The sequence below is a fragment of the Hyposmocoma kahamanoa genome, unplaced genomic scaffold, assembly GCF_003589595.1.
Source record: "Hyposmocoma kahamanoa isolate Upper Pololo Valley unplaced genomic scaffold, ASM358959v1 226, whole genome shotgun sequence".
Lineage (NCBI taxonomy): Eukaryota > Metazoa > Arthropoda > Insecta > Lepidoptera > Cosmopterigidae > Hyposmocoma > Hyposmocoma kahamanoa.
In genome coordinates this window covers 1,016,492-1,041,887 of record NW_020653745.1, presented here as the reverse complement: position 1 = coordinate 1,041,887, position 25,396 = coordinate 1,016,492, and the positions used below count along the sequence as shown (strand labels likewise).

At 37.2% G+C, this 25,396-nt stretch overlaps 1 protein-coding gene across 1 annotated transcript; it reads right to left on the bottom strand.

The window, feature by feature from the left end:
• Nucleotides 1–766: 766 nt before the first annotated feature.
• LOC113228305 (sorting nexin-27) lies at nt 767–25,151 on the bottom strand. The gene is made up of 8 exons (XM_026461565.1): nt 24,883–25,151; nt 8,261–8,363; nt 7,171–7,444; nt 5,920–6,017; nt 4,728–4,974; nt 4,093–4,256; nt 3,239–3,589; nt 767–2,741 (listed from the first exon to the last, which is right to left on the bottom strand). Exons 1-8 carry the CDS (start codon nt 25,149–25,151, stop codon nt 2,673–2,675), a joined length of 1,575 nt encoding a protein of 524 aa, XP_026317350.1. The 3' UTR covers nt 767–2,672.
• Nucleotides 25,152–25,396: the final 245 nt, after the last annotated feature.

Sequence of the window (25,396 nt, the reverse complement as noted above, 5' to 3'; positions counted from 1 at the left end):
AAAATTTTGAGCCTCCCTTACAAATTTATTGTATACCTTAACAAAGAAAGCCAACCGTCGAAGGCTTCTTTATTAGAATATTCTGGTTAGTCGGTCAAACATGCAGGCGTCAAAAAAGGTTATTGTTCAAATTGACACGTTGAATAGCATATTTTGTGTAAAGGCTTGGACGGAGTAGCAATGGCTTGATCCTAGAGCAGTTTGCTCGCCTGACTACCGCGTCTACGTTCAGCTGCAAGCTTGAAATTGCCACTAGTACGACGTAAATTAATTTTATGTAGATTTGACTCATGCTTTTTTTCTATTTCTATATTATTTTAACTGTATTTAAAGGACTGAAATCTACAAATTATTATTAAAATGTGTATATTTTTAATGTTGGTTGTAAGGGATGCAGAAAAATTTGCTGTGTGAAACTTTCAAAGTTACAGAAAATGGATCAGAATGCCACGGTAAGCGGTTTTGAGTAAGAGAAATTGAACCCTATTTCTTGTTAAATACTTCAAATCCAGCACATGTAAAGACCTGCACATTCAGCTCTCGAGTTATGGCCAACTTTTGACTAATCTTTAACAATAATGACATCTAATGTTATTCTAGCTAGAAAGAAGCCTAATCAACTTTCCTAGGTTTTTCTAAATGATTTACCTAATTATTTTTTTGAGAGCACTTTTTAGAGAAATTTTAACAATATTATAAAGAGAAAATATTTAGAAATTAATATTCCCGGTTTCAATTATAAAATTTTAAATTAAAAATAGCAAAGGCGGTTCTTAAATACACTTAATAACGTAATAATATTGACATTATGACTATTTTAAATTATTTTAATAATATAATGTTATATTAAAAGTGTGATGCTAAGTTTAACTATAATATTTTTCTATAAAAAGAATAATTAGTTCGTTAATTTATTTTACTATTTTTCAAACAAGCACCCAGGTATAGTTAGCAGCAATAAGTAATATTGATATTACTGTCACAAGAATTTAAAGTAAAGTTTATTACACTCCGTTGAGTGCGAACAAAGCGATCGGGTAATAATTATAACGAAACCTTTACTTGTAATTACAATTTTGCTGCTAACAGTACCATATTAACTTGTATTTAAAAAAAACAAATCGTACAATAGAGCTACACTGTAGTCATATAAAAGAGCCTTACGTGTAAGATTGTGTAAATAAATTCATGCAACTTTTAGAGTTATAATCATAAGAATAACAAGGTAAGAGCAATTGTCGTAATTAAGTACATTATCGTAATAAATTATTCAACGAAAACTTACGTCCGGTGCTGATGCTAGCCTAGCAAAAACAATTTACTTTTAAGACTAAACGCTTATTATTTCATACCGTTAAATAATGTGCTAAGATGTCATACATCTTATATTCCACAGATTGTCCTAATAACGTTTCCTTTGGACGGTTAAATGACTGCTCTCAACTACGTAATTTAATAAAGCGTCAATGGATGGCGTTTGAAAATATTCCGCGGTTTTTGTATGTTTAATCGCTCAATTCCAAATTTAGTTGGCACCATCCATTGAGCTTGGCGCGAACGAACATTAAGAAAACAACCAAACAAAACGCAACGCCTGGTGTCAACTGGAGACTTCGTTGTACTATGATTACCAGTACAACGGAATTCACTCTGGTGCACTTCCCAGCACACCCTAACCAATTCAGAAAAGTTTATTTCCCAATTTGAACCTATCGGGAATCGAACCCCGGGGTCTCCTCATCTAGCGCCTACAGTATAAACCGTTAGGCCACCGAGGTCCTCACGTCGTCTTTTATTATAAAGACAGCTGTTCAAGTAAGATCTGAATATAGGTATTGCACTTGAAATGGATTTATTAACACAGGCATTGATTCATCATGTGCGGTTAGCAACTTTCACGATGATGACAGGTGATGAAAAAATAGTGTGTGCCCTTGTTGTCGCAGTAGCTTTTACTTAATGCGGAGACTATATATAGCCTCACTTTAGACTATGCACTGTTATATGTATGTATATTAAAATAAAACAATATTCTTTTGTAGTCGTCTGTAGACTTAAATTGTATACTAGACTGGTATCAGCACCAAACGTTCTTTAACTTCATGAAATCGATAATATTCAGGATAAATTGGAAACTTCATTAACATTAGTATAATATTTATTGATAATGATAGGAAACTAAAAGCGCTGCCGTTTTACACGTACTCATGTTTATGGCAACACTGGTTTCGTTGACATTGACATTGAGATCAAAATTTGACAAAAAAAGTTGTTTTTGTTTCACGCGGTATTAATACTTAATATGTAAAACCTATATAAGCCGCATTATTTTACAAAAAATTTGTACTTGCCTTTGTCAACTACATTTTTCTTATCGTATAGCAAAAATAATATTTGATTTTGGTGCATCAGTTGATTTTTTCACATTTCAAGATTGTAATTAACTCTGTACCCAAATTAATGGGGATTCTGGTAATAATTTAATATCATAAGTAACTAGTAAATGTTACTATGACATAAAATAATATATCAACGTATGTACAGTTTAAATATAACGGCTCTGGAGTATGCGTTTTAAGCCAATGGGGTTCGGTGTTACCATTAGAATAATGTAAAACCGCAGCGCATGGCAATAATACCTGGTGTCGCTTATTTCTATTAACCGGGAGGATCTATTCGCCGGTATCTACCCAGTTCTTCTCTTCGGCTATTCTGTCCAAGCAGTTGCACAGGAACTGATACTGCAAAAAGAATAAACGGTATCACGTGATGGTTTTGATTAAATATTGGTCAATTTATTATTATGGTGGGGTGGTTGCATTTATGAAAATTAATTTGACGTAACTTTTTATTTCTAATATTAAAGGGGATTAGTTTATTTGATAGATGTAATCTTCAAGGAAGATTGAGCTGTAGTTTGTTTCTCAAAAAAAATATTATAGTTATTATTACTAGTAAATTTAAAGTAGGGTTTAAAAAAAATCTTCAGTAATGAATATGACATGTATATGAACATGTTATTGTGGTAGGAAATTTCGTCCTAAATTTTGTTAGAAATGAATTTAAAAGAAGTTGAACAGTTTAGTAGCAGGAGTCTCGAAGAAGTACTGTCACCTTGTTTATTTTTGTCTGTTGGAAGGCGAGGGCGTCGGTGAAATGACAGGTACATTTGTTTCGGAATAAGTAACGACGGCGAGATCGAACGCGACCCGAGAACGGCGAGGAAGGAGGCACTCACGTAGGGCGTGAAGAGCGTGAGGGCGCGCGGCGGCTGGTCGCGGCGGCCGTAGGCCACGCGCAGCGCGGCGGCGTCGTCGTCGGCGCGCCACTCGCGCAGCAGCGCCCAGGGCACGTCCAGTGCGTCGGGGGCGGGGGCGGGCGCGGGCGCGGCCAGGCGCAGCCCGCCGAAGCCCACGGCGGCCGTCAGCGGCCGCTCGGCGCGCGCCGCGGGCACGGCCACGTCGCCGTAGCCGGGCAGCGCGCGCGCCAGCGCCAGGTAGTCGTGCGCGCGCCGCACCTCCTGCAGCGCCTTCAGCTGGTACAGGCGCGCGCCCGCCGCGCACACGCCGCGGTTCACGTCCTCCACGGCCTGCACACAGCGCGGTCACTGCCGGCCCCCGCCCCGCTCGCCACGCGGCACGCTCGGGGACTTCCGTTCGACACGCGAGCCGAGACAATTGTCCCTTTTTGTTCGTTGTACATACACACGACCCGCCAACACTTACTGACGATACGTCTTTGTCATTTTAAAGCTAATAGAAAACGCAACTCGACGACGCAAATGACGCTCTTTACGATTAACTCGAACCTGATTCACAACTCGCATTTCAATTAAAAAAAACTAAATGTACATTTATATTACAAAACCAGATTGCAATATAGTCGTTAATGATAACAGATTACACCTCCTACATAACACTGCGTCGTTAGGGACTACCAAAACCCAGTACGACGTGTACCTTCTAATATAGTAACAACTTACTCAACTATTCGACTCAACGTTCCAAATTTAACCTACCATTTTTCCAAAAATGGAGTCTTCAAATTAACTAACTATTAAAGTCTAAAAAAACTTTCGACAATGTTCTTCACCTGCCAAAAAATAAAAGCAGCGGCTGTTGGGTCCTCGTTGACGACCTGCAGCTCCGTTCTGGGGTTGAACAACCATTTGCGTATTGACAAACAGCTACTGGAGGCAGTCGAGTAGTTCTGGATGTACAAAGAGTGGGGGCATTCGTTGGGTTGAAGTTTGCGCTCTGAAAATTAACAAAAATATATATGTAATATCTTACAACATACCTGTAAATAAGTAATACAAAAATTCAATATAATACAAAAGGCATGATTTCATACATCTTAAAAATACAAAAATTTGTTGCTATTCCTATTATTATATGACAAAACACTAAATAGTTTCAATAAACAATATAACCACTCATTAAATGAAATTATTTACTAAATAATCAAGTGCCTATATTAAATTGCCATTGTCATTTTTACAATCCCTCACAAAACAATTGTAACACACAAAATATTATCAACGAGCTACAAACACCAATATTATTAAAATAAAAGGTAAACTTCTTTTTTCTTAACATTTCCAAGTATTAATATCAAATTCCTAGACAACAAGTACATAAAGCGAGTAATGTCATACACAAACAGAAACGAATTTACGAATTTGTATTGATATAAAAAAGTAACAAATATCGTATCGTAATACTCACCGAAATTATATTCGACAATTTCAAATAAATAGAAATACTTTTGAACGGACTTCGACAAGCCAATCTTTTCACATACTGCTCTATACACATCATCAGCGTTAGTACTTTTGAGTACTGATACTGTCACCACTTCTTTGTCTGGTAGGAGAACTTTCAGGTCTACTGGGGACGGGTTGGAGGAGTCGTCAGAGTCCGTTAGGAATTCTTGGACAGCGTCTGACTCTGCTATCACGCGGACTGCGCACACCTGAAAGCGATAGAAATATATCTATATAAAAACGGCTTATGAAGTGCATTGACTTACAAATAAATGGACGACGGGTCTAATACAAAAACCACGAAAAAAATGTCCCAAGTCAACCTATTCGAAATTTAAATTGTAATGTCATCGCAGTATCGCGCTGTCAGTAGAACAAATGAAGACTAAAGCGGAGTGTCGCGCTCTGTATACGATTTTAGCTACTTACAAGTGCGGACACTTTTTAGCGCGGACCCGACGTCCATTTGTAAGTCAATGATGAAGTGTAATCATATATTGGTATAAATATTATAAATTTGACGACCTCGGCAGCCCAACGGTCTGCAGTGTGGATGCTGGCTGAAAAGGTCTAATAAGAGATGGAACCAATTTAAGAAATGGCCTTTTCTAAATTGGTTTTAGTTTCTGGATAGTTATGTTGCTTTGGTACTCATAGTAAAGGGAATTTCCTAGTTAGAGACTAGGCAATTCATTCATCTAGCGACCGTGTAAATTACTGTATAATTTTGTACGGGAAATTATACAGCACCCCTAGCGGTCATAAGAAACAACATTTTGTATAAAAACATTTTACGCGGTCGCTAGCGATAACTGTCCCTGTAATCTCAAGGTAGAGGTCCTGATCTACCAATCACGCGATCAATACGATACTCCCCCGCCGTCGCTACCCGCACCTCACCATTAAAGAGACCTAAAATGCATTTCTGCGCATTCAAGGTCATTAATCAAGATGTTTGCCGGTATCTGTATATGAAGAATAAAAGAAAAACACTCCTTAATGCATGAAACTGTTTTTTTGCGAGCTGCATTTTTGGCATGGTCTGGTGGAACTAATTTATAGTGAATGTTTTTGAGATCGCTTTTGTGTTTATTGCTATTGCTTCTGAGTCCACATTGAAAATGATACCCATAGGAAACATGTTATTAGTTTACCTTCTCTAAATACTGTTCAAGACCTCTTCTTCTGGCATCTAAATGTTGTTCGCTCAGCGTAAATGGCCATTTCCCAGGTAGTTTTGGAAAGTTGAAACCTGAAACAATCACTTCTATAAATAACAACATAAACGTGGGGTAGGTAGATCTAGATATACGTAAGTCGGTCAGGTTTGAGATGTCCTTAAAAAGTCAATTTAAATTACCACCACATATAAACGAAACTATGATAGAAAATGTGCATAAAAAAATTCCTAGTATCTTTTCCCTTTTATGTTTGTATTTGGAATGGTTGGATTGGACAGTCTATTACCGAGGCGTACCTAAACGAATGGAGGTGTATGATCTGTGCCTACCCTGGTGGGAGACAGGCGTGTTGATAAGCATGTAAATAAACCAATGATGTTTTAATTGACCGATATCTGCGCGGTAGTGGTGCTGCACTGCAGAGGCGCGTGCGCATGTTATTTAACTACGTTATGACTAGCGTGTATGTGTTTTATCTTTCGCTGTAAATTTATATTGTAAACAAAAAAATCACTGTAAAAACGATATATGAAGAGACTAAAACCGGTGTAGGGGGTGAAAGTATACCAAAGTCTAAACTCGTTAAGGACTGACAGCTAATTAAGCCAAGAACAACGGGTGTAATCTTTGTCACATAGCAAGAGTATGACGACTTTTTGATTTAAAGTTAAAAGAAATGAAAAAAAAATCGATTAAATATCTTCTACGAAATCTGAACGATTACTCTCAAAACAAAAGAAAATGACCCGTATACAAAGCATGTATTATGCTCTAGTACAGACGCAAGCAACACAATTTGAAAAGATAGCCGATTCAATTTATCGATTCTATGGCGTAAATCTCTATGGATACATTCAATTTTACGCATCAAGTAGCTGGTTTAATATATTTTTATCCTTATCACTTAATTTTCACATAGTTTGTTATGAGTCTAAAATTTACTATTTGTTTTTGAAACACGATTTAGAAATTAGTTAAAAATAGTATGTGAAATGAATTAAAATTAGATATATTTTTTTTTTACTTTTATACAAGCACTACGTATTGTACTGTTTCCTATAATTAGTGCCAAAGTAATAAAAGCTATGAATACTAGATCCACAGTTGGTAAACCGTTGACATTGAGCTTAGTAGGTAAAACAGTAAGCAATAACATGTCAGTCGATAAAACAGGAAATCCATATCGTCAGTGAAAACATAAACTGTCGGTAAAACAGCCCTCACCTATGAACTCTTTTCTCAACTGTTGATGCAGCTGCGCGAACTCCCTATATCTTCTACTACACAAATGTCTGCCAGCCATGTGTACATTGAACGCTACGTATGATCTGCCGGTGTTTCGTTCCATAACCATGCGGTAATCTGGTATTGACACAGGCAGTGACCGTTTGTCGGTGTAATCGTATCGCTGGTAAACTGTTGCACGAGAATTTGCCGCTCCGCCTATGACGCCTACAGGAGCTGAGCCGTCGTCGCATGGTTCTAAGCGTTCTGCTTCCTGAAAAAAAACCGATAAGACAGTGATGATCCGGGATAGTACTGCCAATTTAGCTATTTCTGCCGCCAAGCAGTAATGGCAGCAGTAGTGTGTTCCGGTTTTGAAGGGTAAATGTGCTGACGAAATTACAGGCAAATGGGGCTTGTCAACTTATGCCTCAGGGTGACAGACGCAGTGGCAGTGCCTGTCAGATTTTTGCGATTTCAAGTTCTGAGTGGCTCTACAACTGTTATGGATAGACGTGTAGCTTGCCATCAGGCGTACGACTTGTTCGCCCTGTCACTTATTATTATAAAAAAATGTTCCAATGCTAGGCGCGGGTCTCCTTTCATCACAACGTTTTGTTGGGTAGTTCATTGTAGTTGGTAATGTCTTTGTAATTTTCTAATTCTGCAATATTGTCCATTATATTGAACACTATTTTTGATAAAGGAATTTCGAAGATTCTGAAAGTACTACAAAAACTTTTGAAACTAACCTCCTACGAGCAAAAATTTATCTAATGCCATTATTAAGCAATAACTACTTTAGAGGAATCCCTTGCCCAACAGTGTGACGCGCAAGAATTAACACAAACATGCTATAAAAAAATTAAGACAAGACTTCAACGAATTTTTGCAATAATTAGTATTACATAAAATCTAAATTAATTTAAGCATTTATGAAATATTGACAATTTAATCATGTGACGTCGAAGTTTTGCCTGCCTAACTTTATTTTCTGGTCAATTATGTTGTACCTAACTTACTATTGTTACCTCGACTATCATATTTCTTGCAATTTTATAAACTACCACATGTATTTAGAAATACTCACTTTCGGGGTTACTGAGATGACGGTAAGTGTGAGACAATCTCCTCCGGATTTTATGAGATCTACAACTTGTTTGTGTGTAGCGCCTTCGACGTTCACGCCATTGCTGTAAATAAAGAAGATTTTGTTTACATTATTATCAACGTCAATTAAAAGAAAATTACGATTAATAAGGGCCTATTACTGAGTTGCACAGGACTACAAACAGGGAGTAGTGTGTCCTTACATTAAAAATGACCAAACCATACACCAGAGTACGAACGATAATTAAAAATACAATTAAGTTTACAAAATACGCAAAAACAAAATTAGGCAGAGTGTCGACTTCCTACCGAAGTATTTTGGTCTTTTTTTCTTAGTTTTCTTTTTTCACAGTCTTGTACATTCGAGCGCGCTAAAATTTTACAATACAATATTTTTCTTATAGATTTAACATGACCTTTGACCTCGGTTATCTCGTCACATATCTAAATTAAAAATTTGGGATTCGTCATTACCTGTAGAATTTTGTTTTTTATGGTCAAGGAACAGCTGATGGCAATTGATATGAATACCAAAAAAAAGACACAAATTATAAGAAATTTTCGAATATATATTTAATATAATATATTTCGTCAGAAAGTTGGTAACGATGAAACAATGCCCCTCGTACAAGAGGCCGGACATTCCATATTTTAAATGAGGCATATTTAAAGCAACCCCCTATCACGCAACCTCTCAGCTATATAAATAAATAAATAAATAAATAAACTTTTAAAATAGCGTAAATTAGAAGAGCTATATAATTGTGCTACTTTACTTTAGAGCATATCGAGAGCGTCATCTGTACCGCGTCGCGCAAGCTTGGCATCCTGAACAAGGTGCACCGATTTTTTACTCCAGAGCTGCAATACCTGTTGTATAAAGCTCAGGTCCGAAGCAGCATGGAGTACTGTTCGCACCTTTGGACGGCTCTGCCAAGTACTTGCTCCACGCCCTAGATGGACTGCAGCGCTACGCCTTCCGTGTTGTCAACGATCCTCATGTAACTGAGCATGCGGAGTCGTTACAGCTTCGCAGAGATATAGCGTCTCTTAGCGTATTCTATCGCCTGTACCACGGTGAGTGCTCTGAAGAGTTGTTCAACCTTATCCCTTCCCGTCCATCAGCGGACCACCCGTGCCGGACTGCGTTGGCCACAGTTGGACGGTCAGTTCAATACCGTCCCGCACTAAAAAGTTTGGCAATTCGTTTTTATGCCGAACCATCAAATTGTGGAACCAACTCCCGGCGCATGTACTCCCTCCCTACTATAACATCGGGTCCTTCAAACGTAGTGTGAAGAAGCATTTGGCCAGACCGGCAAAATGATAGTGACGGAGTGAAGATATTTGTGTTTTCCATTCGTTACTCTCATCTCTGGACTGTATTCGCACTTTCCATCAGGCGCGGTGCAGTCATTTTGCCGAGTCACAATAAAAAAAAAAAGATCCCATTGCCTATAATAGGCCTGCACTAACAATAGGCTGTAATAAAGTCTAAATTCTTCTGTTATTTTCTTAGTAATGACGAAAGAGATAGATGTACTTATCTCAAGTTTACTTTTGGTTCAAAGTAATTTTTATTTATTCTAGAATAAGTAGCTAAGGAATGTCTTTCACAGCGAGAAATTATTTTTGTTTTGTTTTTCCAACTGGCAATAATAATTGATGCCAGTTGATGCAAATACTTTAACCTCACAATTAGTACAGGGCAAGCAAAACACGATTTATAAGTATGGGTACGAAACGCTGACTCCTGAACTAGACAGGGCCTGTTTTGTAAAACAAAATATAAACTACAAAAATGTGAGTATATACATATAATTAAAAGTAAATTATTAAAATAGATTGGTATACAATATTGTAATTGTAAAAGAACTAAAATAACAAAAATACCGACATCAAAAGTTTGTGGGATTACATCTATGTGCCAAGTTTTATTGAAAACGGTAACCGAAAATGATAATCATTTAGTGAATAACCACGAAAGTCTTAAAATCTATATGGTAACCGAAAAGTGCGCGAAACCGGATTCATCCCCTAGTTTGGCACCCTTAGAGGTGGAATATTTTCTTTAAATTCAAATGGGACCAATACTGAGGTACCCTCTTTCCAACAAAAAAGAATGTCTGTCCTAAACGTGAATGAAAACGTGATTCTCTATTACATTGGACAAACAAAACGAAGTATTTGTACCCGCGTCAAAGAACATATAGCTGATGTCAAACACCGTCGCGTAAACAAGTCTGCAGTCTGCGAGCATGTCATGGATAAACCTACACATTCAATAAAGTTTGACAAACCCCAGGTCCTTGCAAAAGAAGTCCTATCTACCCAGGATGTTGCGATAGGCCATTGAAATTAAAAAACATCCTAATTTCAACAGGGAAGATGGTTTCTCCGTACCACCAATTTGGGATCCAGTATTTCCTCTACCTAATTAAAAATCCCAAACAGACATAAGACTGCAGTACTAATTAATATGTTTTAATTTATTCTAATTTCTATTAATAATATTAATATTAATAATAATTAATAATATATTGAACTTAATAAAAATTCATTCAATAAAATAATTTTTATAACTTAATGTAGCGTAAATTGGAATGTTTCTTTGTAAAATTAAAAATAAGGTATTTGATTAATAACTGTTGTAACTACAGTGAAAAAATAGGGTGGTTTGCATTAATATTAGACATAACTGGCTGAAGACTGTACCACCTCAGTCAACCGTGACCATGGGACCTGTAAAGGGCCCGAAACGTCGGTTTGATTGAAAAAACAAATATACGCGATTTAAATCCGGAAAAATAGTTTCATTTCCTATACGTAGAGCATTTAACTTTACCTTTTTTTATCTTATTTAGTTACGCATGCCGCTCGGCTCGGGGGAGCGTCGAGTTATATGCGATACCCGGGCGGTAGACCCGTATATACCCACTAAAACCTAGTATTTAATTCAACCGCCATAGCGAGACGCCCTAGGATCCACTTGCACATACTACAGGGACGTCCCGGCAGATGGCCAGCAGGGAGCGGGCCCAGTTCTTTGGAGGGTGCCCGGGCACCCTGTGACTTGGTGGAAGCGGTCCCCCGACCCCAGTCTACGGAGGGGGAAGAAGGTGGGCGCACTGCCTCCTTTGTCTCCCCAGCCTACGTCAATCTTAACTCGTAAAGTCAACCCGTCTACATCCATTAATAATGGCGTCATCTAGTCAATTCCCTAACAAGTTTTGTATACGAATTAGAAAACAAAGGATTATACACGCTAATGTTAAACATTTACGTCAGTATTTAAACGACGTCTAGTACATTTGTCGTACACGGCAGTTGCATGAATATTTCAACGACCCTTGCTTTGATTTCAGGTGGAACTAATTTTAGAACACGGTGTCTTAAGATAAACATTTAAAAACTCCATGTCTTCAGAATAATCCTCACGATGTTCTGAGTAACTGAAATTTGTACGGGAGTTGGAATTCTTTTTTATGAAGGGCACACGATTACAGTGTAATGTGAAAAGTGGCGGCATTAGTGGCGACAGTAAAACTAGGTTTTAATAAGGCCTGTTTACATTGGCAGTGCACGGAGCAAAGTGGGGCATTAGTTAGTCTAGAAAGTGTAGTGTAGCTAGAGAAATTATGAGTACATTGCGCAGGTAATTACAGGGAATTTATGGTTTGGTACACGTATTATTCAATTGTGAAAAACACAACTTATGGAGATAAGTTACAATTTCTAGAAGTTTAGCAACAGAATTCGAAAATGTTTTGATGTTTCGCTCTCTTCCTATAACTAAACTATAATGAAAGGTTATTAACCAAAAAACGACTGCACCTATGTGACGAACAATTCTGGAGGAAGCATGAGGACATACTCGCCACTCGTCGAAAAAAAAATTATGTAAATATGTTCTATCTTTGTATTAATATCATAATAGTCAGTTAACAAAAAAATATCTCAATAATACGTACTAGTAGTTGCAGGTACATTTTGCTGCTAACAAATCTAATGTGATAACAGGATTGTTTTAACTACCAAAGTGAGTTCTAGTCTAAACAAAGCAAAATGTTTATAAAAAGCAAAGCATATCACAACTCGTGCGCCGCCGACGAACAGTAAATAAGTTCGACTTTAAAATATCGCATTAGGTCAAGTAAACTGGATTTAGCAACACGGCCGTTTAAATATATCATCATTACTGTTAACCTATTCATTATATGTCTCACTGCCGTGTGCTGGTCTCTTCTAGGTACATGGTAAAGGGCCGGCACGCACTCACGCAGGCCCCAGTCAAATTCAAATAATCATTAATTATTCCATAGGTAAAATTTTTACACTAGAAACTCTACGGATTGCTCTTTTCAAATCAACTTAAATGCTATAGAATACACTTTGAATCATAACTGTGTGGAATCTAGACTCATGACGTCTTTCCATATATGTTTATCTAACACGTAGTCCACAATTTTGCAATATGACTGTTCAATTAAAATACTTTTAATGCCAATGCATTATATATTACATTACACATTATAATATATTAAGTCACCGTTTTAGCGAGATATATTCAAATTAAAGTAAATATTCACAAATGTACGTAAGTTAGAAATTAATCATAGTTACATACAGCTTTCATATACCTCTATACTATAATTAAATATATTAGACTACATCACATACGTGTCTCTGATCCCAAAGTAAGTAGTGTCATGGAAATCGGAAACGACGTTACCACAAAGACCGAGATAATATAGAAAAATTTGTTGTAAAAAAAATACATTGACCCGGCCAGGACATCAGAGATGGCGACACCATGAAAACCGGTGTGAAAGTCACTCGACCACGGAGGTAGTCGAAGAGAGTGGTTTGCATGCAGCTGGATCGAAGGAAGTGTTCGATCTTTGTATTAATAAATTATAACAAACTAGTGGAGTAATGCCACAAACATCGAGACATGTTATACCTTCCTCAAGTTATAGTTGAGGAGCGCGATGACTCTACACGCGTGAACGGGTGCCGCTTTCGGGGGGCTGGTCCGACCCGGAATATTTTTATTTACTCTATATATTACACCTAATTATGTAATGAAAATACTAATAATATTAGTAATAATAAAAATACATTAACTGTCCGCTAAGCTGAGCAGTGCTTAGAAAACTACTTCGATTCGTTTCGTTACCCATGCCCATCGAATATACAACCAGAAATAGCGACGAAATAAAGGCCATACAACCCTGGCAACTCACCAGGCAAAAGGGCCTTATATCACTTTTAAATATGAACTCTCGTTTGCGCTGAAATCACTAATTAGAAAGCTGAAATAGTACAGCGCCAACAACTGACCTGTGTGTGCGTCTATGGATATTCCAAAAATATTCTGTATTTATTGTAATAAAGATAATTATCTCTAACAATGGGGGGCTATTCCATTCGGTAGTGTGGAAAAACAGCGAAACGTCTAATTACAAAATAAACGAAACCACATTTCATCTGTAATTAAATATTAAATACGAATTTTTTCAATTTTCGCCCATTGTAGAAAAGCTCAAGTTAAACTGGTCGAGTTCAAGTGAAACAATTGACGACACTCGTCAATTGTTTCGAATTCGGGCTGGCCAATCGGAGTGCAGTTGTCGCCGTAATGACTTGGCAGAATAGTTTTCAAACAAATTATATGACATTTTGTCTCTATTTCTGGTTATAGGTATACCGGAGGATTTTGGGGGAAACCTTTGCCCAGCAGTGGGACATAATAGGTTAATTTAAAAAAAATTACAGGCGTCCCGCTCTGAGGGAAAAAATAGAGTATACCACGTTTGAGGGAAACCTTTGCCCAGCAGTGGGACATAATAGGTTAATTTAAAAAAAATTACAGGCGTCCCGCTCTGAGGGAAAAAATAGAGTATACCACGTTTGAAAACAAAGGTTTTCAATCCGTGTGTTCTACTCTCACGGTAGGTACGGCAAGTCCAGATAGGATTAGAAATTTATTTATCCGACAGGGAACCAAGGTCGTCGACATAGCTGATAGAACAAGCAAGATGGAGCGGCAGTGACAGGGCCACATCTGTCGAAGAACCAATAGGGGAAACAAGTTCTTGGCGAACGTAGTGTAGAACGCCCTCTGGCCAGGTGGAGTAACTCTCTGCAAAAGGCTGCAGGCAGCAGATGGGTGCGACAAATGAGGAACGGGCGAAATAGCGCACATTAGGAGAGGCCTACATCCAGCAGCAACCTAGAAATGAACTAACAGATTAAAGAGAGCTGCAACATTAAAAGCAACAGGTACCTAACAGGGGAAGATGTTGTGCGTAGGTCAGTAGGACAGGACCTATGGCATCCATGAGAATTTCCTCCTTCCCACGCAAATAAACATACCGTAATAAGGATTTGAATTGTCGATCTCTGTTACCAAGAAGTAACTATACTCCCACTCTTTACTATAATTACCTCTAGTACTTACGTTTAATAATATACAGGACGTCCAACAGCTATGCCACATGGACGGAAAGTACCTTAAATACAATATAAATAAAAAAAATTACTGAAAGAAGATTTCATTTTGATATTAAAAATAATTCGAACTGCATTCAAAGATTTCTCAATAATCGCCTGTCTGAGCTGGGAATCGAACCCGGTAAATGTGAAAATACAAACGCCTGTAATTTTACTAAACTGATCGAAAGCCTCAATTATAAGGATTATTTTGTTCTAAATAACATAGCATCTTAAATAAAAGAAAGACCATGAAATTTAACATGTAATTTGAATTTTTACTCAGGAAAATGAACCTGTAAAATATTTCGTTTGACAATGTGCACGAGTTTCAAACTGAACTTAGACATATTTTTTTAAACATTTACCATGAAAAGATAAATGAATAAGCAAAATTATTAAATTATACAGTAGTATACAAATTCTACTGTTTTAGATTCTAGAGAATGGGACACATTTTGAGCATTTGGTAACTTAAATTGATTGTAAGTTACAGTTAAATGTACGTAATATTTTAAATATTAAATTTCATGGTCTTCCTTCCATTTAATAAATAATAAATAATAAATAACGCACACACTCAACATAGCCCCGCACTAGGGAAACCCTGTGTCGCGGGTGCCATGGACACACACATAGACAACCACAAATTACATCCAAACTCACGAGAGAAATAATTGTAGGCCATACAACTATTTCTACCGGCCCGGGAATCGAACCTGGGACCTCTGCGTGGCAGTCCGGCATGGTAACCGTTAGGCCACAGAGGCAGTTTAAGACGCTATGTTATTTAAAAGAAAACCAATCCTAATGATTGAGGCTTTCATTCAGTATAGTAAAACTACAGGTGCTTTTTTTCATATTTGGCGGGTTCGATTCCCGTTTCAGACAGGCGATTATTTAAAAATCTTTGAATGCAGTCCGAATTGGCTTTAAAATCAAAATGAAGTAAAATTTTCAGTAAAATTTTCTATCTACGGTGTTTAAGGTACTTCCCCTCCGTGTGGCATAGCCGTGAGACGCCCTTTATATTCGCGATTCGTAAAATCATCGACGATCGATCGGAAACGACCTTTGAAACTTAGTACAAAAAGGCTAGCAATAAATACAAGAAATAAATCATGTTCATTAATAGGTAACCTAACCTATAGCGGCGACTTAACGCGGCCTCTCGTGGTGCCCTCTGACCTAATGAGGCAATGCACTGATAATGTTACAATATCGAAATCTATTTTTTTAAATTTCGTTGTCTGTCACGTTGCCAATGTACTCTATTATCGTCTATTGTCATATTACTATGATTGATGGGATATTTCCAATTGCTGTCTTGTGATTGGTTAGATGGAATATCGTACTGCAGCCTTGCTGTTGGTGTGATAAAGAACTTCATGTGATATTAAAGCAATATGATTGGTTAGTATGTTTTACTTTATTTTCAAACAGTAACGGTTACAAGGTTTATTGTCAATGGAAAGACTTTTTGCGGTTGTGAAAAGTGTTAATGTTAATGACCTAAACGCCTTAATTTAAAGAAGCAAAAGTATTACCCAATTGCTGCCTTAGCCTGCTCAGGAGTCTCCAAATCATAGATCTCGAAACCGGAAACGGGGCAATAGTAGAAACAATACCGGAAGTCCCCCCGCCCTCCTCTTTCCACTACTGACATTTTGAATTTCGCACTCAAATACCATTGACACAAAGACCATTAATTTGACACTTTCTTGCAATATATATTTAATATTTGATGTTATTAAGGTATTACAAATGAATCAAAATTAATCTTTTTATTACTTTACGATTTTTACGGGTCAAAATAATAATAAAAATAGTCAATTACTTAGGTGTTAAAAAGTTTTTTTAACGAATCTTTATTACAATATTGATTTTATTGTAGTAAACCGTATTAACAGACTTAAAATAAATAATTAAAACCGATTTAAACTATATTATTTCACACAATGTACATTACACCACAACTATACTCGGGACTGATGAATGCGTGCGACTGCAGTGCACGAATAATGATCTAGTAATGACAGTAATTGTAATAACAGAAACGTTGCAATGAGATAATAAACAAAACTAAATTGCGTAGTAGACAGTGTTAACTGATAACGGAGTTAAAGTTCCAGGATATTTGTACATTGGCGTTCGAAAAGAATATGCTCCAACTCACATGTCCCACCAACAGTGAAACGTTATAAGTCGAGAAGAAAACGGCAGGCCATCTAAATAACCATTTGATTAACTTATTGTTCACTCTATAAGTCATATTCTCTGCAAAACTAAAACAGTTAATTGTTTAACTTTCCCATGAACCGATTTAGGTTGAAAAACTTTGAAAGGTTTAATCATGATTACGTCAAAAATAACCTTCTCAATCTGTAAGTACGACATCTAGCGCAGATAGACGCTGGTCAGACGCAGATCAACGGTTGTAGGTCACCTTATTTAGAACAATAAACAAATGCGTTAATGAGCTATTTAAACATTTGGTAATCATTAATGTCACGAGGTTTGAGTTATTGCAGGCATTGACGAATTGGTCCATGTTAAAGGTACCAGATAACACTGGATGTAACAGGAAATCGGTTTCAAACAAAGGAGATGGGCTTTTCGATTGTAATTTCACTGCAATATTCAACCCGCTCTTCAAGTGAGGTTAACGGTAAAATTTCCCTTTTATGGACGCATTGATGCATATGTTTGATTCCATTTCGGATAATAATTAGAGATGAAACGCATATCGGTATTCGGCCTAAATTTTGGTATATAAATATGGCCGGATATCGGAAAGTAGAAAACCGGATACTGGATAGCACGCCAAATAAATTGTTTTATTGATTAAAGATAATAGTAACAAGGCAAAAGAAACTATACTCTGACAGTCTGTTTATGTATTATGAAATTAGATAACGTAAGTTTTGAATTTAGTACCTACTCAAATTAACCACGGGCAAAGTGTAAAGGACGAAGACCAGCCTCTCTGCAGTGAGTGGTACAAATCGGTTCCGTTTATTTTGATAAACACGCCGGCTTCAGAGAACAGCGTTTCGCTGTAACCGTATCTGACATTTGGTGCATTGTGGTGATGATGTAGTGACCAGGACAGAAAAGGGATAGCTTCGATGGTTTGGTCATGTCGAAAGGATGGATAATGTTAATAGACTGAAGACACAAATTTCCAAAACGAATTTGAACGGCAACGTGAGGAGAGGTAGATCTTGACGTACAAATCTCGATCAGATTGAGGATGTTCTTAAAAAACGCAATTTAGAAATACCATGACTGTGCATAATAATATTATGAAGATCCTGGCACGAGTAGAAAAGCCGACAGAGGTTTGTCAGGAGCGTAGTAAGTGGAGATTCATGCTCTCTGCCTTCCAATTGGGAGACAGGTATGATGTTACCGTGTGTGTACTAATCAAAATTAAAAACATTCAGTAGACACGCTGTTCAAACTAATACCTTGTCGAGAGTGGTTTATTAGTTTCCCTTAAAATCATTCTGTTCTTCACAATTTTGTATGGTACCAGCGCCCCTAGCGGTCACAAGAAGAAAGAATATTTTGTATACAAACATTTAACGCGGTCGCTAGCGATAACTGTCATCGTAACCTTATGGTCAATATTTTAAACAATAGATTATTCACTGTAATTTATGAAAAATCATGGCTCTCGGAAAAATAAAGGATTTCTTTTTCCGAAGGCCATGAGAAAATAAAATACCGAACTTTACAGGATCACGGAGAGAGTGCGATGGAATTAGACGATTTAATTCCGCCTTCCCTTTTTCACAATAGGGGGACTAGACGTAGGCTTGGGTTCAACCCCTACGTTGTGGATATTCCATAATACACACGAAGCGTTACGCTTCCACATTTATATGGAGAACTGGAGTGGAATTCCCTGCCTGCAGAATTGTTCCCTGAACGTCATAACTTGGACCTTGTTAAGGCGAGAATGAATAGGCATTACTTAGGTGTGCATGCTCCATCATCGACCTCATCGTCACTTTCTATTAGGTGAGACGGAGGTCAAATGCGCATGCAACATTTGTGTAAAAAATAAATATATATTGATAAGCTATATTAATTCGTAAATATCGTATCGGCAGGACTCTCATAAAAAATAGCCAAACTGTGAGTTCCTTTCTTTTTCTTTTTCTTAATTTTCTTTTTTTTTTTGTAATTTTTGTCAGTCAGTCATGATGTACTCATCACTTCAGTATTCAGTATAATATACACGATAGAGCTGTTTGAAATCATAAGTATCAAAAATATTATTAACATATTATACAGTTGCTGACAGGAATGAGTGCCCAATTATGCGGCACTTAATAGATAATACAAAGTCACTGGTAAAATATAAGTACTAATATAGTTTTAAGTCTGTACCTACTAACATTTGATTGAATCTCAGTTGTCTCAATAAATAAATTTTATTATTATTATTATTATATATACTTATACATTAGGTAACAAACATAAAAGCACAGTTAATAAATTCAATTACAAATAATAATCTACGATTGTATATTATATTTCTATTGGAATTTAAAATAAAGAGATTATAATTGAATAGCAATTTAAATAGTTAAGTTAAAAAAATAATAGTATTTATGGATTACCTGGAATCCAAAACACTACAGATTTTCATATAATTATATAAAGGTTCATAGAAACACTAAGTGTTATTGTGCATTCTCACTGTTTCGCCATTGCATTGTGATGGTAACTACAGTCATGAGAATTTAATAACATACTTGTAAGTAAATATTTTCAATATCGCACCCCTCATGGAAGAATGACATAAGTGAAATTACGTCAAACATGTTTATTGCTCCATTAGATATAGAAAAATATAACCCACATCTTCTCCAATTGGAGATTAGACACAGAAAAATATAACCTACATCCTCTATCTATTATATACATATATTAACTGTCTCCGTAAAATACTCAGGGTTATTTATAAAAAAACTAACAACCTCGCAGGACTATATTTATTACTAACATCATAAGCAACAACTTTAGTTCGATGACTTTTAATAATTCATTTTAATCACCATTTTACTATTATATCACAATGGCGCACAGAAAGCTCCATAGTAAAAAATTTCAACCTCTTTTATGTAATATTATTGAGATTAATATCAGTTATATTAAAAGTGCTGCAATATCACACACTTCAGTATCAATTTCGTTTGCTCCAAGGAAAGTGCCTTCTATATGAAGGGTCTTCTACAGCACCAGTTTCTGTTTTCACAGTCAACCCTACTGTTTGTGTATATGTGATGGTAGGCTAAATAAAGGAGGCAATTCACAATAAATTGCGATCCAAAAGGCATTATGTCACAATCAACTTCTCCAGGGTTGCTCGCGATAGACGCCGTCGTAAAGTCTGGATAATGAAACAGCGAAAAGGCGCAATATTTCCAAGGTCTGCTTTAAAGTGGAAGTACTATCGGTGCTGCTTTGAAACTAGGCAGTAAATCACCTAAGGATTCACAATTGGCTGACTTTTCTATCGGATACATTTAAGGGAGTGTGCCCAGGAACTTTTTAATTTAGTTCCATCCTCACCGTTCTTCCTTCGGTCTAGAACTAGAAGTTCGGACTAGAAGGTCCGGAACACTCCATCCTTATGTCGTTGATATACTACTTATTCGCACAAAATAAATAACGCTTTGCTTCCTCCTTTCTGATGCGTACGGCAAAGGAGTGGGATACTCTACCCACATCTGTGTTTCCCGAAAAGTACCATTTGGGCCTATTCAAGGCTAGAGTGAATAGGCACTTTTTTAGGCAAACGTGTCCCATCGTCGCTTAACATGAGGTGAGATTATGGCCAAGCGCGTGTCTACTACATATTTAAAAAACACAACACTACTATTGACGGGTTTTTATTATTATTACAATTCGGGGTAAAGAACAACAGAATTAAAGAACTGAATATTCTGGCTTCGATTGTCTTACCTTCCACCGTTGCCGTATGTACCCACCCAGAAATGCTTTTTCCATTGTCGGGCAGCACTGACTAAAGAGCAAATGTGTCTAATTCGTCATATGGCATAACAGAGAAACGTCCTTGGTCTCAGCTTGTGATGTTACCCAACGGATACGGAGGATCGTTAAGTCCTGATAGAATGAATAATTATAGTCTCTCGATGACATTACGCGTTCATGTTTTGTGTTTTCCCAAACTCTCCAACACTGAACTCCAGTTGTTTATCTAGGTCAAGTACTTTGGGGAAACAACGCAAAGGTAAACACAAATAATAAGTTTCAGAAAAAGCTAACCAAGGTGAATTGGCTTGTAGCAATGCCACAGGATTTTTGTCAATGAATAGGGTTTGTCTCCCATAAAGGCATGTGTGATTTTTAGACAGTTGCACTAGAAACGACACTTGGTCTGGTGTTCAAAGCTAACAATGCATACCTCAAAAGTACAATGTTCGTACAGTACAGTAGTTGTAGTGTGTACAGAGGCTCACATGCATGGCTATAACTGGCTGCATAGTGACAGCATCCATAGAGACCATGTTCGACCAAGAGTAAGCGAGAGCTCAACGCAATAGGCCTTCAGAAAGCATGTTCAAATGCAGTTCTGAGGAGGTGTCAATGTTTGACGATATTCCTGATAGGAATTTAAAAAACAATTATTCCTAGGGTACTTTGAGCGCCTTAACCATCAGGAGCTCAAGGTTTTCACATACACCTTCAAGACTAAAACAGGCATTGGCTATGGAAATTTCTTGAAGCACCTAAATGAATATACATATATATAACACCCTTGCACAACCACAACAATATAAGGGATTACCAATAACTGGTAAGGATATACAAAAACAGCATCACACTGTAGTGGATCATATGCCTATGCAATATATGCGGCAAACAAATGGCAGGATGGGGATACAAAAGGACAGTGTTGTGACTCAACAACTATGAGACAAATCTTGAAACTGAATGGTTATAGATAGGCTGTACTCCAAATCAATCAACATTGGCCCAAGTCCTCTAGCTAAGTGTAAAAGTTAATTCCAATTATTAATGATGCCCTTCCCAGACATGGTGTTTTCAACAAGTACTTCTACATTGTAGCTGCTAGACATTCACCTGTGCAGAACCTGGAAGGAGACAGGAGCTGACGTGTTTCTGGATCACCTATCATGGATCAGTATGATCCCGTTGCGGATTATTATTATAAATTATTATAAATAAATATTGGCACGGTCAGGTGATGGCTGGACTTCCAGGAGGAACTGAGATGCAGTAATCCTACAATTCTTTACAAGCAATGTACTGTATTGCAGAAACAATGTCAATCACACATTCATACATACACACATCAAAAAAAGTTTGCGATCACTTCGAAAAACTGAAATCTTTTTTGTTACTGTAGATTATATTATGATTTTTTCTTCTTTTTAGATTCTTTATTTAAAAATAAATTAGAACATAAAACAATGACCCCGTTCAATTGTTTTTTCATATAAAAAAGGCTTTCAGTCCTAGCTTACGCTCATTCAGAAATCTGATTTAGTCAATTATAAGCGATTCAAGATATTTTTCGCGGAAAGTTGTGATTGAAAAAATGCCAAGAGGATTATCAGAGGTTTTACGAGCTAGAATAGTAACTTTGAGGGAAGAAGGATACACCACGAGAGTTATAGCACGCAGACTTGCTATATCCCAATCCTGTGTCGTGGCTACGTTGCAGAGGTATCACGGAATGGGGAATTTAGCTGACCGACCCCGCAGCGGTCGGCCAACTGTTTTGACAGCTGCCCAAAAGCGCTATACTAGATTGCTGGCAGCCCGTGATCCAACAGTCAACGCCATTAAAATAAAAGCAGAAGTCAGGGCCGCCTCTGGGCTTGAAGTTAGCACGCAGACCGTTCGCAATTGCTTGCACCAGGCTGGATTACGAGCACGGAGGTCTTGGCGAGCTCCGCTCAATTCCCGGCAACGTCAACAACGAAGATTGCAGTGGGCTAGACTTCGGCAAAATGAAGAAGGTGAGGACGAAAACATTTGGCAAAACTGTCTCTTCGTTGACGAATCCCGAATCAGCACTCATCCAGATAACCGACGTGTCCGTGTCTGGAGAAGACCAGGCGACCGTGAAAGACAAAGAACTGCCACTGGAACAGTTCAGCAAGGCGGAAAATCGGTGTCCTTTTGGGGTGGCATTATGATTGGAGCTAGAACGCCTTTGATCCCGTATCGGGGCTTCATGACAGCAGACATGTACAAAGCAGTTGCTATTGATGATATCGTCAGACCATTCCGAGTAAACCATGGGCACCAATTTGTACTGGTCGATGATAATGCGCCCGCACATCGAGCTCAACGAGTCAATGCTGCTCTTCAAGAATACGATATCACACGATTAGACTGGCCTGCCGGCTCGCCCGACTTAAACTCAATAGAGCACGTGTGGGATGCTCTTAAACGAGCAGTATGGAACCGTGAGCAACGTCCCCAGACAGTTCCAGAGCTCAGGGAAGCCGTTATTGAAGAATGGGATAGGTTACCCCAGGAAATGCTGGATAACTTGATCCTCAGCATGCCCAGGAGGATCTTCGCATGTATTCGGGCCAGGGGAGGAGTTATTTTATATTGAATTCACACCTTTTAATAATAAATTGTTGTTTAAGTTTAATTAAACAGTCTTTTTCTTTCTATGAAATTTCTATCACTATTACATTATGATTAATGGCTCAATTTTTTAAAATAAATAATAAAAAATAGTTTTATATTTTAATTTCAAACAGGGTATTCCTATTTAAAGAAAGCATACAACATAGATTTTTTCTTGATAAAGTTAAATTTAAAGAATTATAGGAGCTTATGCTATTGATCGCAAACTTTTTTTGATGTGTGTATGTATCTCATCTAAAATCAACCATATTATTGCAAAACGGAATTTTGTTTAGCATAAATAAGTAAGTAAATAAGTGGAAGTTGTGCAACATCTAGACAAAATGGCAAACACTGAAGAAATAAAAACATGATTTTAAGTTACTTTTGTGTAAGTGAATTTGTTTTGCTACATGGTGAATATCACTTAGTATGAGCATAATAAGTAAATAACGACAAATTGTTTATATATTCCTTAAGTTTTTAAGTGTAAATTCATTGGTACCAAGTTAAATTTATGTACATACCTCAAATAAATGGAACCTTGGGTTGGATTGGGTATTTTTACCATGAACATGCCACATTATTTCACACAATATTTATAGAGGACTGGACAGTATTATGATTTATAATAGTATTATTAAGAATTTCATGTAATTGAAATACGAATTATGTATTCTGTAATTCATACTTCAAATACATACATGGTGTTTCTGGTCAGTGATGGTAATGGTATTTTGTAATTTGTATAATAAAATAAATAATATGCTGTCATAATAATACCCTACTGTATGTTTTCAATACACCTCATGAAAGTAATTTGTATTTTGTAGCTTAAATATATACAACAAAGAATTTTGTAGTTTACATTGTAGCACATATTATGACAAGGTATAAAGACGAATCTTGCTGTACCAAACTTACTAAATCAATGTATTTACCACATATATTATTCAACTTAAATATTCAGAGTACTTATAATATGAAGTGGAATAAACTTTTGTATAGATGTAAGGTCAACATGTAAACAGGAAGCCTTACAAAATATTAACAACATAGAAATCTTAGTTTTAGAAAATGAGTTCAGCTGTTTACTGTAGAGTTGGCTAAGCTACTTAACTGTTGGTAGTTCCAGTATAACTATGAGTGTAGTTCAGTAACCCACGTAACAAAACGCGCATAAAAATGCAGACAAACATCTACTGACTAATTTTAAACACTTTCATTCACAAAACAAGTTTAGGATGAGTCATGTCACTTATGTAAATCAACTCGTAAGACAGACTCTTAACGCAATCTAGAGGACTGGGAACGGTGAGAAATCTCTACTTGCTCCAGCCGGCTCTAAAATACGTTGCTAAGACGAAATAAGAGCCAAACAATAATGGGAAACACAGTGGGAGGCTCGGTTACACGCACTGGATTTATGTACTAAAATTGAATAGGTTAAGTACTTACACTTCGAGGATCCTGTCCCCCTTTCTGATGCCGGCTTGCTCAGCCGCCCCCTGGTCCAAAACAGCGCTGACGTGCTGCAGAGGAGCGTAAAGTTCCCCATTGATCGATCTTAACTGCCCACCCTCCGACACTTGACCGCGCACATTGAAACCGAAACCAGTCTCGGTTTTGTAGATTGTAACACGACGGGGACCATTTGCAGTCACAGAATTCTTGTTGTTTCTCTCGGGTCGAATAATAGTGTTTTTATCCGTTTCTGTCTCAGCCATTTTGGACAAATGGTTGTATGTGCCATAGACAAAAATTAGTAGCTATTATTGTGATGTTTCTATCCAAGTGTTGCTATTTTAAATATACAAAATTAATTTCAAACAACGTGTATGGGGATTTTTGAGATGGAGTAAGCGCCACCTTGTGGTGGGTAGCTGACATTTTTTTAAGCCTTTGCTAGTTTACATAAAGCACCAATAGGTGACGTTATCTGTTACGTAAAAAATTATTCAAGACTATACAA